The sequence below is a fragment of the Astyanax mexicanus genome, chromosome 11 (assembly GCF_023375975.1).
Source record: "Astyanax mexicanus isolate ESR-SI-001 chromosome 11, AstMex3_surface, whole genome shotgun sequence".
NCBI lineage: Eukaryota > Metazoa > Chordata > Actinopteri > Characiformes > Acestrorhamphidae > Astyanax > Astyanax mexicanus.
Genome location: NC_064418.1, coordinates 43,284,124 through 43,303,078, shown reverse-complemented (window position 1 = coordinate 43,303,078; position 18,955 = coordinate 43,284,124). Strand labels below are relative to the sequence as shown.

The following is an 18,955-nucleotide window of genomic DNA, read 5'->3' as shown; positions in this document are numbered from 1 at the left end:
TAAGGTATTTGACTAAAACCCTATCCGGACGGGATTAGTTCCTCAAGGGGTTCCTGGGGTAATTTTCTGTTTTATGGGGGGGTCCTCTGTGATTTTATTCCTGTTAGGAACGACCATGTATGTGTTTTTCTCAGATGTCCTTTGAGAAAATTACAGGCTGAATTATCTACTGTTTTTTTGCTGAACTCCGTGCTCCTCCTGTAACTTTAATACCGTTCAGAAGCTCTTCGTCTTTCGTCTTCTCACATTTAATAAAATAGCTATTTGTCCACTGTCATGCACCGTAATTACACTTTGAGCATGCATTTCCACGGAGATCCACGTAAACACAACAGCGAGTGGAAATGGAGGAGCTACTGAACTCAATGTCGTGACTGAGAAAGTCTTAAAAAAAACTCACTGGTCCTCCTGTTTTTTTTAATTGCAGTCCGGATGCAAGAGTTTTAACACTGAGTAGAAATGTGAAATATTTTTCACAGAAGTCCACCTAAGAAAATGATCCCATTCAGATAGTGCCTAGGACTGGTTGCCTTTCCCTGTATATAATTTCTCTTCAGATGTGATCTACTATGGCATTCTGTAGCTTTAATTTTAATGTAGCACTGTCAAAATGATGCACAGCGTAAGTTATCATGTTTATTGTTTTTAAGTGTATTGTGAATAGTGTTTGTACTGTAAAGGTATCTGTATGTCTTATTTTATATTTTATTTTATTACTCTTCTAGTAAATATTATTCTTTGCACATTGGTGGGAATCTGCACCCAAGGTTTTTACTCACATGTTCACCTGTACTCTGTGACGTGACAATAAAAAATCTTGATAAAAAAATCTTGAGCATGTTGTTGTGAGATGGGGAATTGAGCACAAGTGTGGATTTTTTTTTTTTTTTTTTTTTTTTTTGTCAACTATAATTCTATTTCACGTTGGCTCTCTCCAGTTTTTCTTGTTCCTGTCACCCTATTTTCAAGTAAAGCATGTAGATTTGGTAGGGCATCATCATATTTTTTTTCCACTTCCCGTTTACCTTAATTAAATTTTAAACTTTTCTACTTTTAAGTTTTGTAAAAGTAATTTCATGACATTTTCTTAAAATTCTGAGGCAATGGTGGACACCAGCTGCCGTGAATATATGGCACAAACTCTGCAGATTATTTTGCTGGTTTCAAACATTATTTTTAAAAAATATATATATTTTATATGCTATTTCTTGAATTAAGCAAAATAATGAATCAATAAATAATACAATAAAACACATTGAGTAGAAATTTAAATCAATTTAGTTACCTCATCTTATAATATTGCTTCAATAACTTCAAAATGAAGATATAAGATATTTAGAATAAAGTTAAAGGGAATTTCACATGATATGGAGGAATGTGTTATCGCTTAGTAAGAAATGCAAAAGCTGAGTCTGGGCTCGTCCGTTCTCATCTCCGAGCAGACGAGCGAGCTAAAAATAGCTGTGCAGGGAGCTGGGGAGCCGGCTCCCAGATAAACGTAGATGTCTGCACAGACGCTGCTCGCTGGTGATGCATGGTTGGTTTGCACTCAGGGAAGGAAGAGAAGCCACAGGAGAACAGAGAGCAGATGGCTGGCCTCACACAGTGACCCTCTCTGCACACATACACATATATACTCTATACACACACACATACACACAAAACTGCTTCTGCTCCCCTGTGCTCTCTACTGCTGTACCTACCCACTCCCTGCCCCTCGCTGTTTGGGTATTTGTTGTATGTTTTAAAGAAGACCGAAGCAATTTAATGCTCTGCTGATATTTTAGCAAATTATGCTACAATATATTTCCTAGTTTTCAGTCGAGATAATATAATTCCAATATTATAAAAGTTTAAAAAATATAAGTAAAAAAAAACAAATAAATATATATATATATATATATTACAGATTCTTCTAAGTAGCACATTTATCTTTGAGGACAGATTTGCACACTCTTGTTATTTTAATCTCAGTGTCTTCATGAGGGAGGGACATCTGGAATAGTTTTCTCAGCATCTTATAGGAGTTCCTGGAAGTGCTGAACAATAGTTGCTGCTTTTTCTTCATGCAGTGAAGCTTCAGCTCATCCCAATTAAATCACCTCAAATCACCATCTCAGTTCATCAGGTTTAGATCAGGAGATTGTGGAGGACTAACACTAACATTTACTATTTACTATGAAATTCCATGTGTGTCTCTTAATTTTCACATAGAAAATAATACAATTTTAACGCAGAAAATAAATTTAATTAAGAAATAAAGAAAAACACTGACAGAGAACTAGCGTATGTCACAGCAGTTCTAGCAATCAGGTCTGCACATCTTAAAGTAAAAAAAACACACACAGTTTTACCTGAATAAATCAAATACAGACACATTTTCTTCATCTGATACAGACTGACTTTAATTATCAGTATGATCTGTAGCCTGTGCATGAACTGTATCTATCCTTCAATCTCCATGGTAACTAGCTTTCCCAGACTCATTTCTCAGCCCACATAACCAGAGGAGCATCTGCCCAAGTGTGATTCTGCATCTTCTTCAGAACTGCTGGGATACAGGTCCAAACCTCAGCCAAGTTTTGACAATTTAAAAAAATTGGGAATTGGAAATATTGTGACCAGACAAGCAGCTCTCACATCCACTCTTTTTTTTTTTTTTTTTTTTTTTTCAAGTTTTTCCCATTTTCTCCCCAATTTACCCAACCCACTCATTAGGACTCCCCCTATCACTAGTGATGCCCCAACACACCAGGAGGGTGAAGACTAACACATGCTTTCTCCGATACATGTGAAGCCAACCACCACTTCTTTTGGAGCTGCTGCTGATGTAGCATTGTCGAGCAGCATCACAGCGCGCTTGGAGGAATGTGCAGCGACTCGGTTCCGGTACATCAGCTCACAGACGCCCTGTGCTGCAGACATCCCCGTAGGAGTGATGTGGGGAGAGAGCGCCATCTAGCCACCCGGAGGGGGCAGGGCCAATTTTGCTCCCTCTGAGCGCCAGCAGCTTGATGGCAAAGCTGCATGAGCGGGGGTTCGAACCTGCGACCTCCCGCTCATAGTGGCAGCGCTTTAGACCGCTGGACCACTCGGCACCCCAAAATTCACATCCACTCTTAATGCAAGAAAACAATCTCTGACTTACTTCTTGAACAAATGCCGGTCCAGCATCACCCCATCCGACGTGGACTTGAGGGTCACTTTCAGCATGTCCATACATTCCTTCAGTCGGGGGTCTCCTGTTCGCAGTCCAGTGGCCTTTAGTGCCTATACACACACACACACACACACACACATACAATCTGAGCTATGGTATGATGAGATATATATAGTATTATTTTAAGATAACACCAATAAACATACTTTCCAGGCAGGGTAAGATAAACACTGCAGATGCTATAGTATTCTACACGCCCTGTTAACAGCCAAGTGTCAAGGTCTGATACAGCACAATGTACACAGCTTCACAGCTTTAAATGACATAACCTGTTAAGATAAGATAACCCAAGCGTAACTAAACATGGCTCCCTGCCCTTACTACATACTGCACCAGCATAGCACTCACTGTCTCTGAGTCTCTGTAGCTGAGCTCTCAGGTACACGGTGTACTGTACTGCTGGATGACCCTGAGAGTCTATATGTGCAGAAATTGAGTAACTGCAAATTTCTGTAAACAGATTCCTGTAACATACCAAACTGATAAAACTGAAGCAGAATGACAGGAAACATCCTGTAAAGTATTTGACCTTAACTGTCAAAGTTATCATTCATTGTCATTTAAATACACATCATATTTATGGTAGTATAACATTCATCCATCAAAAATCTTGGTCCTAAACAGTGCAGTCACCAGTGATGATTTGTGTTAAATATTATTTATGAACTCATTGTTTATTCTTATTACAGATTAGAAGCAGGAATCTTGTGAGTTCATAGATAATTTATTTTATTTTAAGTTTCATTACCTTATTTATTATATCATTATCGAAAACCACGTGTCGTATTTCCACTTTCTAACATTACCTTAAATCTGGCATTTGTTATATTTACTGATGAAAGGACCAATAGCAATGCTCCAAAATGACGTGCCATATCGTATCGTACGCAATAATATTGCAAACATTTTTGAATATCGTTTTTATCACATCAGGGTATATCTGTCCAGTATCATTTATTTGATTTTAATCCTGGAAATATGGAGATATTTAGAGGGCATTATTATTAGTAACATGAAATTCTAGATCATTGACTTCTGTTACAAATCTAATAAAATTCTTGTATTATCTCAGTTAGGGGTGTGCCATATTATATCATATGCAATAATACAATTTAATTTTAATTTTGCTGCAGTAGTGTTCACTGTTTTTTCATATTGCCAAGAGTATCGTTATAACTAAAATACCATGAAATATCGTGATATTATTTTAGGGCCATATCGCCAACCCCTCCATAGAAAATAACTTTTTACACTTGTTTTCACAGAAAGCTTTGATTTTTAATCTTCTGTTGACTTTTTTGTCAGAGAACAATTACACACGGACTTTATGTGATATAATAAATGTGAGTGACAGTTTGCAACATCCTAAAAATTAGGGCTGCAACAATTTGCTAACATAATTCAATGTCAATTCAATGTTAATCGCTCCTAATTTTAGTTTTAGTTTAGTGCTGGGGACAGAAACCCAATGGGAAAGGGGTTATGCGCTCACTCACATAGTTTACGCTCACTTTGGTCTTGGTCTCCAAAGGTGTCCAAACACAACAGATTACATATTTACTTACTAAATAGCAACACTTTCTACATTTAAACATTTTCTGAACATTTTAAGGGAATTTATATTCTTTGTTAAGCTGTTTATTTCATTTGAAAGAAAACTAACTACTAAACTAATCATTAGTTGCAGTTGTAATGGATATGTATTGGATTTTAATACCACATTTAATTTGAAGGTACAGTCCAGGCTGAGTACAGGGTTGCTACTCACTGTTATAAACTTGTGGGCTGGGATTCTCTCCTGGCCCTCAGCGATGGTGTAGAATAACAGGTCCTCCAGGCTGGGCAGGATACCCGCCTTTCTTCTCCTGCAAAACAAATTCAAACAAATTAAAACAAATTCAATAACTGCATTCTGACATCTGTTCTTTCCCAGCTAATTTACTGCTCTCACACTCATACAGCAGCACACGCATGCAGAGAAATGCGAACGGTCCAGTGCCAACAAGAACAACGAGAGGATGTTGGCCAGGAGGAAGGGTCAGATGTTAGTAATGGACTGTGGAGCATCACACAGTGACTTAGATCAGTAAAGAAGGACTGGAATCATTTCCCCTTACTGTTACTCACCTGTACACCCTATAATCAGTACTGCACCCTCACTATAGGGACTAAAGCAGAGGTTTTTATCCTTTTTACTGTGTGGTCCCTTTAAAAATTTTATATGTTTGACAAGTTGCTTTATATTTAACGATCTTTCAGGCCCGGAGGAGAAACACTGGACAAAATAAGTTTATTAAAAGTTCTCAAAATATGAGATAGTGATTACAAAATATTTACACATATATTTTAGCGATGGTTTCAACATCACAAGGTCACATTTTGAGAAAGTTAAATAGACGGATTCATAAATCATTTAGCCTGGTATTTTTCCTACTGTCCCTAAGTGCTGCTCAGCTACAGACGCAAGAGCACAGAGAAATACTTTCTCATTCTTGGTATAAAAATATAATCATATTCAAGTTTAGGCAAGTCAAATAAAGTTTCAGTAAAATTGAGGCTTTAGTTTGTTGTTTATCATTATTTGAACTGCACTGCACATTACCCTCGTCAGGTAAGTTCAGAAAAAGATCATTTCAGAGGAATTTCTGAATCAGTTTCTTATATTTTTCTATTTATAGGTATATAATTGAGTAAAAAAAAAAAGAAAACATTTCTCTCAAATTCCAAATAAAAATATTGTAATTTAGAGCATTTACTTGCAAAAAAAGAGAAATGCTCAAATTAACAAAAAATGTGCAGTGTTCTCAGACCTCAAATAATGCAAAGACATTATTCATAAATTCATATTCATAAAGTTTTAAGAGTTCAGAAATCAATATTTGGTGGAATAACCCTTGGCATGATCTCCTCCACCAGTCTTACACACTTTTTAAGCAGTTCAGCTTGGTTTGTTGGCTTGTGATAATCCATATTTCTCTTGATTATATTGGAGAGGTTTTCAATTTGGTAAAACCAAAGAAACTAAATTTTAATTGCTGTATAATATTAAAATCATATTATCAAGTCTTGCCACAAATGTTTGATGTTTTTACTCCTGGATCTCCTGGGTGACGTAGGTGAGCGTGTGTGTAAACCCTGTGTTGTTGGGTTTAAAGGTAACGGTTACCTAACTGAGCCCAGTCGTGTATTATCACATTTGGAAAGCTCAGGCTCTGATGTTTGCCAAGCCGTGGATAAGCTGCTCTGGCCTCGGGCCCACACGGCAGTCTGGGGACTGAGTGACTGGCTGTGGCCGGCATTCTCACACAGCTATCCAAACACACAGTGCCCAAACACACACCTCAAACACGCACATACACACACTCCATCAGAGGCATTCCCACCACTGAACTGAGCTCACACACAGTGCATCTACCACCTCCATCACTTCATACTGATTATAGTGTTATCAATCTTGATCGGAAAGAGTTTGCAGGAAAATAAGTGAGTGATAAATGAGCCCCTCCAACAAATCAACCATTTCTCCACTTTTTACTTTTTTATACTATATATATTATTTACACTTACTGTATTTTCAGCACTATAAGGCGCACCTAAAATCCTTACATTTTCACTAAAATCATTAGTGTGCCTTATGCAGCAGTAAAGCCACTCCGCTAAAGTACAGCATTATAAAGTTTCAGTTTTGTTCTCCAGCACCAAGGCTGTTTAGAGGTGAATATTATCTTCCTGTAGCTTGTTGCTAACCCAGGCTAGCAGCTAGCACTGCTGGAGCAGCATTAGCATTACCAGCTAACTGCGTAAGTGCGTAAGTGCTAGCTCTTTCGCCATTCTGAGGTGAAAATTATCGGCCTGTAGTAGCTAGCGCTAGCATTTAGCCGCTAATGCTAATACTGTTGCACCCAGTCTTGGTAGAAATCTGGAAATCTAATCGGAAGTGCTTTACTCACCCAAATAAACAGTTCTCAGGAGAGAAATCTGTGTAGATTAACAAGCCAATTTTTTGGCCTTTTTAAGAATTACAGTTTCGTTTTCTTAGCTTACCTCTACTTAACTTAGTTAACCTAGACCTGCTGAATTAGAAGGAAAACAAAGCAAAACCTCTGTTCCTTACTAGTGTCACATAATGTGCCTTATAATCCGATGCGCTTTAAGTATGAAAAATACTTACTTTTTAAAGTTTTTTTACACAAAAACTAAGACTTTTAGATTTTTTCCCATTCACAAAGCACTTAAAACTTAATGACGTAACATAGTAAAGATAATAACTGACTCCCCCATCCAAAAAATGAAGCAATGGTTGATGTGTTCTGTTGAAAGGGCTCAGATTTATACAGTACTGTACAGAGGTTTTAGGCACCTTAGCACATAAATTAAATTAATTTATTTTAGTAATAAGAAGCTTTTTTTTTTTACTGCAGAATATATACAGACTAGCTTGCACAAAAGACTAGCTTGGTTCTAGATTTCTCCTGGATGCCCAGGGCATCTTCCCAGTGGATGTGTTCAATTTCATCAACAGCTCACCTGATTTAACATTATTATTATCATCATCATCATCATCATCATCATCATCATCATCATCATCATCATTAAGTCTGATTAGTCTGATGACTCCCATGAGGAGACTTTAATGAACACAGTGATGCTACAATGAGTGTTCACTGAGTAAATAAACAGGTGCTTTTCTATTTTAATTGTCACAGGTGCCTAAAACATTTGAAAAGTCCTGTATATTGTCATGCAAAAATATTGTATCTCCAAAACAGCAAATTTTTACTTTCAGATAGACATAAGTAAAAAAAAAAAATTACTTCAAAGTTTACAGTTAATTTCAAAGCATTTCTACAGGTTGAATCATAATACAAATCAAACACATAGTAAAGAACAATTCCCAGATTTACATTACATTAAACAACAGACAACTTGGAGATAAAAAAATGGAGATACAAGATTTTTGCACAACTGTGAAGATTTTAAAGAAGCAAAGAGCTTATAAAGAAGGTCAGAAACAGCAAGTTTAGAAGAGGTTCATTTCAGAGGACGCTAGAAAGAATAAAATATGATGATAAAAATGATACTTACACAAAACACACACAGCCAAACAGTGCGATGAGGAAAAGAAAAACATGCAGAATGAATGAGAAACATTAAACACAAGCTGAAACTCCACACAGTTCTTTACATGCAGAAAAAAATTCAACACAACATAACTATTATATAGGGTGAGTTTCCCAGACAAGGTTTGGGTTCTACAGTATGGAAAATCTTCATTTAAAAAGACTATGCTTCATCCCTGTCTGGGAAACTGAACCATAAAATATATTAACAAGTACAAGAATATTCAGCAAAGTAAAATCCAGTATTGTGTTTTAATACTATTCATATTAAAGGTGCAATAGAACATAAACTTGTATTGTACTTGGTATAGTTTAATAACAGGGGTTGACCAATTTAAAAGCAAAACGTATGTTAGGCTTGGAGCTCCCTTTTCATTGGTGTAACCAGTGAATACAAGAAGAGCTTTGTAATAAAAAAAGAAATACATATGTCAGTTTAAGGCAAAATAACAGGGTGGTAAATAAGTATTTATCACCAAAATCAATGTCACATACATATATATATAGACAATACTCTGCGAGGTAAGTGTGGAGTGAGGGTGTATAGATATACTGATATGAAGAGGTAAACTCAATATTCAGGTGATTGACTTCCTGGTGGTGGTAGAGTGAAGTGAGTGATGTCAGTGTTGGGTGCATTCTGGGTATCGTAGTCCCACCAGGCGTGACACATTCTCTGAATGACAGATAGTATAAGGAAAGTTAATGCTTAAGTGTTGAGGGTAATTTTGATGTTACTGTTTGTACATTATTTAGTAACATATGCATGATTTTATTTCCTTTTAAATAAATGATTAGTGGTTGGAGATAAAGCTTGCTGGTAGGTAGCTCTCCAGATAAAGGGGTTTGAGGTCCCTGCTCTAGATCCACCACAAACAATGACCAAAAAAAGATAAGGTAAGAAGACTGATGGATGTATGGATGATACGTCATTATGGGTAAAACCAAATAAACCAGTCAAATGTTATTTCGAGAATATAAGACATAAGTGAGGACAGGGTACGGGTGGAGAACCTGCCTCATCGTCACAATTTGAAAAACTCAGTGAGCTACAGAAAGCCAGTATCAGCTGTTTCTGACTGATTGCAGTGTGAGAGAGAGAGCAGAGGATGTAATGAAGCAGACAGAGCTGCAGACAGAGCAGGTCACGACCTCCGCTCACAGCCAGCAGAAGACAATATATACACACACACACACACACACACACACACACACACACACACACACACACACACACACACACACAAACAGCCAGGACTGGACCTGCATCTTCCAATTAGCACCTCCAGCTTTCAACTTATTCTCTATATCACACACACACACACACACACACACACACACAGCCAGGACTGGACCTGCATCTTCCAATTAGCACCTCCAGCTTTCAACTTATTCTCTATATCACACACACACACACACACACACACATACATTTGCTGGCCTCGCTGCCTCTCTGCAGGACAGTGCGTCTGAAGTAGGGGTGGGCGATATGGCCCTAAAATAATATCACGATATTTCCTGGTATTTTTGCGATTACGATACTCTTGACGATATGACAAAACACCGAATTATTTTTTTTCCAAGAACACACTACTGCACAATACTAATAATGAACTCCATATATCTCCATATATCCAGTGCTGCAGTAAATAAATGATACTGGACAGATATAATCTGTTTCTAGCAGATATTTAATGGGAAATGAGAATAGTGTGAATTTTTCTTTTGCTAAAAACAGTATAAAAGTAGTACCTTGACGTGATAATTAGGGGTGGGTGATATGGAACGATATTTCAGGGTTTAATATCGTTCACAATATTCAAAAATGTTGGCGATATTATCGCGTACGATATGATATGGCACACCCCTTGTCTGAAGGACAGCAGTCTGTGACTCTTGCTTCCCTTCTCTCACTTATCCTATGCAACTCTAGGGGTGTAACACAATATTGATCGGAGTATTGCAATATTATATTTTGCATAATACATATTTTTGTTTTTTATTAAAACAGTATTGTTTTCAATTACTAGTTGAAATGTAAAGATTGGTGTCAGACTGTGATTTTTTTAGTGTTGTGTTTAAACCCCGCCCACTAGATATCAGGGCTGTTTAGATCCCACTGTACTGATTTCCAAGAAAAGTAAACTTTATTTTACTTAGATTTTATAAGATAGATAGATAGAAACATAGCTAAAAAGATAGCTATACAGATAGCTCTACAGACAGACAGACAGACAGACAGACAGACAGATACTTTATTAATCCGCAAACTGACATACCAGCTCATTCACATTAATGGGCTCGTATATATTGTATGATAAGTCAATAATGTAAACATTGTGACAAGCCTCACACACTTCAATCACCTTGCTTACAATCAGTATCACAATATATTTCCATGAATTGTATCCTCTGTATTGTGATGGGTACTGTATTATGTTCTTGCCAATACTCAGCCCTACGCAGAAGCCTATCCACACCATTCACCATTTCCCTCCATATTTCTCTCAGTGTCTCTGTCATATCTGTGTGAGGGACACCAGGAATGCTGGGAGTGTCTGATGCCCCTCCCCCTGCAGAAACAGCAGAGTAAACAGAGCAGGCCGAGTCTCACACACCCAGCTCACAGCTCTGATAACCAGAGAGAAGAGATCTGCTCCCTATCTATAGTAACAGTGTTTACAGCCTGGATAAACTACCTTCACAAACTCACAGAATAAATGATCTGATCTGACCTAGGGTGAACTGCCCTCATGTGGGACATCCAAGCTTTATTTAGTTAGAACTAAAAATCTATAAAATTATGGATTAATACAAGCTGTGATAACCTGTTATTGAAATCACATGATGCCTCAAATGCCACAAAAATCTTAGATTTCTGTGAAGCAACCTCGGAATATGAAGCATCCCACTGCTTAAATACCCTAGATTAGGCTATTTTTTAAATAAATCAGTATGAAAAACAGGGATGACCTGCAGAATATTGTATTCAACAAAGAACAAGAAAAAAAGTGGATTTTAGCGGAAGGATATCTTTAAATGGGCACTAAACCCCCTGATTTTTACTGACTCCACCCTGAGCTCAAAAGGCTAAAAAATATGTGAGGAGTAGTTTGGGAGGGGCACTGGGTGATGTATGGGTTTAGATGCAGGAGAGTAGGGAGATCTGATTGTCTGTCCTGCAGCAGCAGATGGTTGGACGTCAGCAGGCGGGCGGGTATTATTGATTGACTGATATGCATATGGTGATGTATCTGTGTACCAAAGTACACAAACAAATCATCCTTGTCTATAGCACAGTTGAACCTGAGAGGCGTAAATGACCACAATAAAAGCATTTTTTAAACGTTAGGAAATATTTGTATATATTTTAAGCAGGAGTGGTATATTTCATTACTTTAAAGAAACACATTTCAGCTATTAATGTAAAAAAAAAATATGGTTTAGAGTTTAGTGGCTCTTTAAATAAACAAACAGAGCAAATCTATTGCATAAGCTTGTCTTTCCTAATAATCACCACTAACATGATGAAACCAACCAGAACACTAACTTCTTCAAATGTACATGGTGAGACAAAAACTCCACCATATTTCATTTCTAAAATTAAAAGGTGTCCTGCAACAACAAAACAATAAAACCTCTCAGAAATCTCAGAATTTCTTTATAGAACAGCCTTGTTTAGTGACTCAGCCGTTCTGGCAGCTGCTCTCAGAGAGAAGATGCCAAAATGCAGGTCTGCTGACCAAGAGCTGAGCTGATGTCTGTAGTAAAGGACAGAACAGACTCAGCAAAACAGAATCTCATTATTTTAAAGCATGGGCTACCTTGGTCCTGCATGAGCATCAGGTGAGAGTCCACTCTCAGGAGAGACCCTGGGAAACGTGTGAAAGGTCACTGGCTGTTGTTGCCAGGAAACTGTGAGTGTTTTGAACTGGCATCAGGAAGCCGAGCCGTTCGGGGCTTCGTCAAAACAAGCGTGCTCCAGCTAACCAGAGAAAACAGCTACGTTTCCCGGAGTGGGTGTGTGCCACTTAGAGCCATTACTGTTCATATATGAGCTGTTAGATGCTCTCCAGTACAGCTCTGTAAGAGTGTTTTCACACCTGATGGTGGGAACCAAGGTTGAGGTGTTTGTTACATTGTATAATGTACATTTAATTTGGTTAGATTTGGTTTTACACTGCAGCTTAGTGGCAAAATGCATTAAAGATCTTAGATATGTCCTGTGTCATCCCATACATGCGCAGAGTCTGCATATACTTGACACTGATTGGTTGGTAAAATGCCAAGGGTTTTGGTGAGTTGTCTTTCTAGGAATTGTGCCTAATTGTACCTTCAAGTGTACATGTGTAATGCAGAAGAATGAGAGCAACCAATAACCATTGGGTTGGTTTTATTTCCCTTTATAAATAAGGACTAATCTACAGTTACAGTAGATATAGGAACCACTACCATAATCTGTGGTACCCATACTGTCATGTGACATTTGTACACACGAAGGATGGTAAGATTTAAGCACAAAACCAGTTCTTTTTCATCTTCTATTGTTTAATGTGTGATGACAGTATGCCTCAACTTTCAGTAAATAAAATGTCTGAAGATCTGAACCTTCCAAAAAAAGATGAACCAGACCATGGTACAGTTGATCCAAGACTAAGACCATTTGTTTCATTCAGACCAAATTTTGGTCACTTGGTTATTATAACCTGTTATTTTGGTTCAGATCACACTGAAAAGTCAGAAATCCCAAACCAAACAATTTACATGTGAAAGAACATGTGAAAGTCTGGATTGTGCAGAAAATAGTAGCATGACAACTTCTCATGCTAATATCATCTGACCTTAACCAGCCTGTCTGACAGCAGCTGCTGAGCATCTGACTGGAAACTGGGCAGTTAATAATCATTGCATTAAAAAATTTAATAATTTAACCAAACTCTCTGAGTGACCTTGATTTCAAGGTAATGATCCCAAGGCACAGTGAGGATTACTTATTACTTCTATAAAAAACTGCAATACAAACACCAGCTCTCCAACTGCAACACATTTCTAATCACAGCGGCCTGCTGACACTTCTCAGAATAAAAGCTCTGTAAAGGTTACAGTAGAGCCGACTTCAGACACCCTGAAGGTCACGACGAGAACCAATTACAGACATCAGCGCTTCAGAGGAAGAGTCTTCACTGAAGATAAATGGACAAGGATAGCTGACAGCTGATGATTAACACCTTGTTGAAGTTAATAAACAATAGCCTATTAACTATTGATACAGTTCACATTATACTATAATAATATTACTTAAGTAAGAGAGATGCTGTGAGATTTTAAGTCAAGTTATAATTCCACAGACTAAAACACAGTAACGGCAAAGTAAAAATGTATAAATTTATAATACATAATCTTATTCAGGGATACACATAATGGTAGAGGACTTTGTAGGACAAGTAAACCTTTAATCTTGTGTTCCACAAATTTTAGTGCTCATTAACTAGTGCTTTAACATGTGAGGCATTACATTTCCCCACATTAGGTAACATTAATAACTAACCAATGCAAAGCAGCCTAATGTAATAAGAGCAAATAATATAAAAAAATACATAATTTTGTTTTCTAATTTTTCAATTCCAATTTATTTGGCCAATTGTCCCACCCATTCAACTGTAAATCCTTCATCACTGAGGCCACAACACAAGAAGGGAGGAGACTAGCACATGCCTCTGATACATGTAAAGCCAGCCACAGACTCTTTTCCAACGGCTGCTGATGCAGCCTTGCCTAGTAGCATCACAGCGCGCCCGGAGAAAAACGCAGCGACTCGGTTCTGATACACCAGCTCACAGACGCCTTGTGCTGATCCACATCACCCTAGGAGTGATGAGAGGAAAGAGCACCATCTACCCACCCAAAGAGAGCAAGACCAATTGTGGTCTCTCAGGGCTCCAGCAGCTGATGGCAAGCTGCAAGACTGGGATTTTAAACAGTAGTATCCCAATAATAGTGGCACCCATTATTTTTAGTTATTTATTTATAAAAGGAAGGAAAAATTGGGGACTCTATTCCACTAACAATAAAGAAATGCAAATGTATCCAGTAATTAAAATGAAATACAATAAACATACTGTACCCCCCAAGTCACATTACATTAGAGCCACTGACCGTTAAAGGGAATCAGTCAAGGGGTTTGATGTTTAAGTGTATAATATAAGTGCACTGTATTGTGTAATCTTCCCAAAAGTGGTAAATCTGTGAACAAGTCCACAGATATGATCCTAATGAGGTGCCTCTTACAGCTTGAAGCCAGATACCACAAACCACCTTCAAAAATCTTGTGGAGCCCATGCCTCAAATGGTTAGATTTACTCAATATTAGAAAGGTGGAAGTTGGGTTGGGTTCTTTAGTACAGTAGTATTTTCTGCACATATACACACATATCTAAAAATATACTTTAATAATTTAACCTAGTACCAGGTGCTGACTCTGTGCTTATCTAAGCACCCACTGCTCTGACAGATGCCGCAGAAGGCGGTGCTGCAATCCAGATTATGTCCAGTTGAAAACTCCCATCACCCCCAGTGAGGCTGAGCTGTATAGAGTGCATTAAGCGCGGTCATCTCGCTCGGGGTTGAGTGTTTGTTCAGTGAGTGGAGTGAGAGATGGAATACACCGTGTTCTGCAGCAGAACTGCTGAGTCTGCGTCTTACTCAAACACCCTGTGCTAATAGAACACAAATACAGCACAGTAGAGCATACACTGTAACAGGTGAGCACATCTGCTGCCCATCTATTTATAAACAAGACCAGCTTTCCATTAAATAGTGGGTTAATAACTTACCAGAGGGTTATTATAAATATGGAACCAGCAAGATTAACCACAACCTAAAACAACATTAATTATTAATGCAATGTAATATTATAAAATTAGGAGATTTGGTTTTGGGTGTCTATTAAGGGCATTTTATGTATCTATTACTTAAGTTTCTGAACCAGTTGCAAGGTATGGGTTTATGTTTGAGTAAAATGAACATTCTTGTTTTATTCTATAAACTAGACAACATTTCTCCCAAATTCTCCCAAATAAAAATATTGTAATTTAGAGCATTTATTTTCAAATGCTCTAAATGACATGCGAAATGGCTGAAATAACAAAAAAGATACAGAGCTTTCAGACCTTAAATAATACAAAAAAAAAAAAAAATAAGTTCATAATCATAAAGTTTTAAGAGTTCAGAAATCAATGTTTGGTGGAATAACCCTGGTTTTTAATCACAGTTTTCATGCATCTTGGCATCATGTTCTCCTCCACCAGTCTTACACACTGCTTTTGGATAACTTTATGCCTTTACTCCTGCTGCAAAAATTCAAGCAGTTCAGTTTGGTGGTTTGATGGATTGTGATCATCCATCTTCCTCTTTATTATATTCCAGAGGTTTTCAATTTGGTAAAGTCCCACCAAAACTCATCTTTTTTTTTTCCAGAGCTGTATATATGTAAATAAAACAACAAATATATGTAATAACATTTGCTGTAACATTATAATTAATTGCATTTTGTACTATTAATAATGCAACATAAAATAAAACATTTACACATAGTTCATTAAATAGTACATTTTACTTACTATACTTAGAGAAAGTGGTCATTTCAGGTCAGTAACGTGTTACTTAGTAACTAGTAAATATAAGCACTAGGCATTGTGCATTATTTATCAGAAAAAAATAAAAAATATATATCATATCAAAACAACTGATATAATTGTGGCTTATCTAATATTTAAATTATTGTTTTTATTAACATGAATCTATATTAATTTAGGTGTGCATTTCTCAACAGTAATAATATTACTAGTAATGGCGATAAAACAACTTTCATGTTGTCAGTAAATAATAATAATGTAACTTGTAATCTTTTTTAAAAGTAACTGTTACTTTTAAAATCAAGTAATCAATAATCCGTAATTACGTTTTCTTTAGATAATAATGAGCCAGTTTCTGTGATTTTTTTTACCCTCATATTTAGTTTCCTAGAGGGTCAGAATGTCAGAAACGACACAGTCGGATTTATTTGTGAAAGAGTGTGATGGGTGAGAAGTCTCCAGCCCTGCTCCTCCTCCTCCTCCTCCTCCTCTTCTTCTTCCACTCTCAGATTACAGCTCTTTGTGTGTGTTTGAGGACCTGCTGGCTCTGTTCTTTGTGCAGCTCTCTAGGGAGCCTCTGTTTGGCGCGTGTGTGTCTGTGTATATAAGTGTGTGTGTGTGTATGTGTGTGTGTATAGGAGGCCCTCCTGCGCGTGTGTGTTATTCTTCTCAGGTGGAGAGTAAACTGTTCCCCACTTGCCCTCCTGACAGGCTTCTGGCAGCCCGCCTCCCAGCAGCTAATGCTGTAATGGGCAGCTTCGTGTCAGTGATGATTTCTGTGTGTAGTGTACAGTAATTTGTTCAGCCTGAGGCAGCTCGTTATTAAGCGATTAGGTTTCAGTGCTGAGATCTAAACAGTTCTGCCTCAGAACTGCAGGCTTTGACAGCTGTCAAAACCAAGGGAACGCAAGACACAGCATAGTGCAATGTCTATACTCTTAAAACTAAAGATGCCATAGAAAAACTTCACACACTAACATGCCAATTGTCATGGTACAAGAACAAGAAAACCATCACTGATCATCAGTAAATTTTACATTTCATTTGGAAGTCAAGGTATCAGAGTCTGGAGGAAGAGTGGAGAGACACACAGTCCAAGATGCTTGAGGTCTAGTGTGAAGTTTCCACCAGTCAGTGATGGTTTGGAGAGACATGTCATCTGCTGGTGTTGATCCACTGTGTTTTATTATCAAGTACAAAGTTTTTTTCCAGCTTTCCTGGAAAATCTTACAGCACTTCATGCTTCCCTCTGCTGACAAATTTTATGAAGATAAGAATTTCATTTCCCAGCAGGACTTGGCACACTGCCCACACTGCCCAAAGTACCAAATGACCTTACATAATATTCTAATTTTCTGAGAGACTTTTGAGTTTTCATTGGCTAAATTGGCTTAAATGCACCTGTATGTCTGTGGGGTCTCCTGTATTGAATACTAATCCAGAAGCCATAAGTCACAATTAATGCCCCCCACTGCACTGTTCACTGTGGGTGGTAATGCCTTCTATAACATATTTCCAGTGCACGTAGCCATGTGGATCAAGAAACAATAAAGCTGGAATCCAGTCCACATGCCTCAATCCAGCTCCCATTTAATTCAACTCTGATGATTCCCACTGCCTTTCCATGAGCACATTGACCAGCATGTACCTCCTTGGAATAGTACTAGTTGGTACTGTGCACTGTCTATAGAGAACACCCCACAAGACCTACCTGAAGTTATAAAGATGAACAGACCCAGTCATCTAACAAAACACAGCATTGTCCTCGTCTCCTCTATTCAATTAAACTAAAAAAAATATATATATATATATATTTTTTTTTAACCTTAATTAGTCTGCAGTGATTATCTGGTAATTTTCAATATTACAGTAAGCATATCAAGGTCACCTGCTCAACCCAATCACATATCCATTCATTTGCAAGGTTATATAGTATATTATAATTTTATATATCTAATCATCAAAATAATCTATAAATTACTAAGGTAATCGATAACAGTTGCTATAATGTCATCTGACTGATCTACACTCACCTACTGTATGCTGCACACACGTGTTTTCTCAGAAGGGCACTTAGCTCAGTGCTACACTCTACTCTTCAGGAAACAGTAGCAGCACCCACAGCAGCTCTGAGCTTTAGCAGAACACGTTTAGCGCGGTAAGAACTTCCGCACTACAGACATACATCACTCTTCCTACACAGCCTAATCCCTGCTATATAAAGTTCTGCTTAAATCACAGCAGGGGTGACTGAATGAGCGGACACATGGAAGAGCTCACATTCCTCCCATAGTCAGGTTCAATAAAGGTCAAGAGTCACAGGATCCAGTTCCGAAATTAGTGGTACTTTTGTGTGTTTTTAGTGTTTTTACCAAAAAATAAGATGTCTTAAGAAACCCTTGATTTTCTATATTCTTTTTATTTTCCGCCATTTTATCAAAAACTTATGAACATATTTAAACATTTAAACATCTGATCATATATGGAGATGGATAAAATGTATATTCAATATTAATTATACCACAGTTCGATCTGACCATGCAACATGATTGGCTGAGAGGTGTTTTACGAGTGACATTATCAGGTAATGCACTGTAACCAAAGCTCTCCATGTATTGCTCTGCAACATACAGGTAACCTAGCAATGATGCAGCGCTTACAAGCCAAACAGCGCAGCTAAAAACAGAGCAGCAATGGATCAATTTTAACTCGGAGAGTGTTTATAACCAAACAGATCATATTTTCTCGTCCTCTTTAAATAAACAGTGATAATAGAACTGTGGTATAATCGCAATAATACACTCGAGGTTCATGCTATAAAGTGTAATATTGGCGCAAGTTATAGCACTCTCTCTCATATTGCATATTTATAATATAATATATTTTGATTAAAAAGACGTTCCAACATATACTACCATTTAAAATGTGTAAAATTACAATGAAGTAAGAGAGAATGCTGGAGGAGTCTGTCTTATTTAAAC

The 18,955-nt window shown here is 37.5% G+C and overlaps 1 protein-coding gene across 5 annotated transcripts in view; it reads right to left on the bottom strand.

Annotated features, from left to right (window-relative positions):
- Positions 1-18,955, bottom strand: part of glsb (glutaminase b) — a 78,007-nt gene that overhangs the window by 42,428 nt on the left and 16,624 nt on the right. For 4 of the 5 annotated variants that reach the window (XR_002651319.2, XM_022680091.2, XM_007253236.4 and 1 more), the window contains exons 2-3: positions 4,989-5,085; positions 3,149-3,270 (exon numbers count right to left, since the gene is read on the bottom strand). Coding sequence is in view for 4 of the 5 variants with exons in the window: in XM_022680091.2 (XP_022535812.2) it covers positions 3,149-3,270; positions 4,989-5,085 (219 nt within the window). In the remaining variant the exon portion in view is untranslated. The remainder of the gene's footprint in view (positions 1-3,148; positions 3,271-4,988; positions 5,086-18,955) is intronic. The other variant, XM_022680093.2, reaches the window with a different exon arrangement.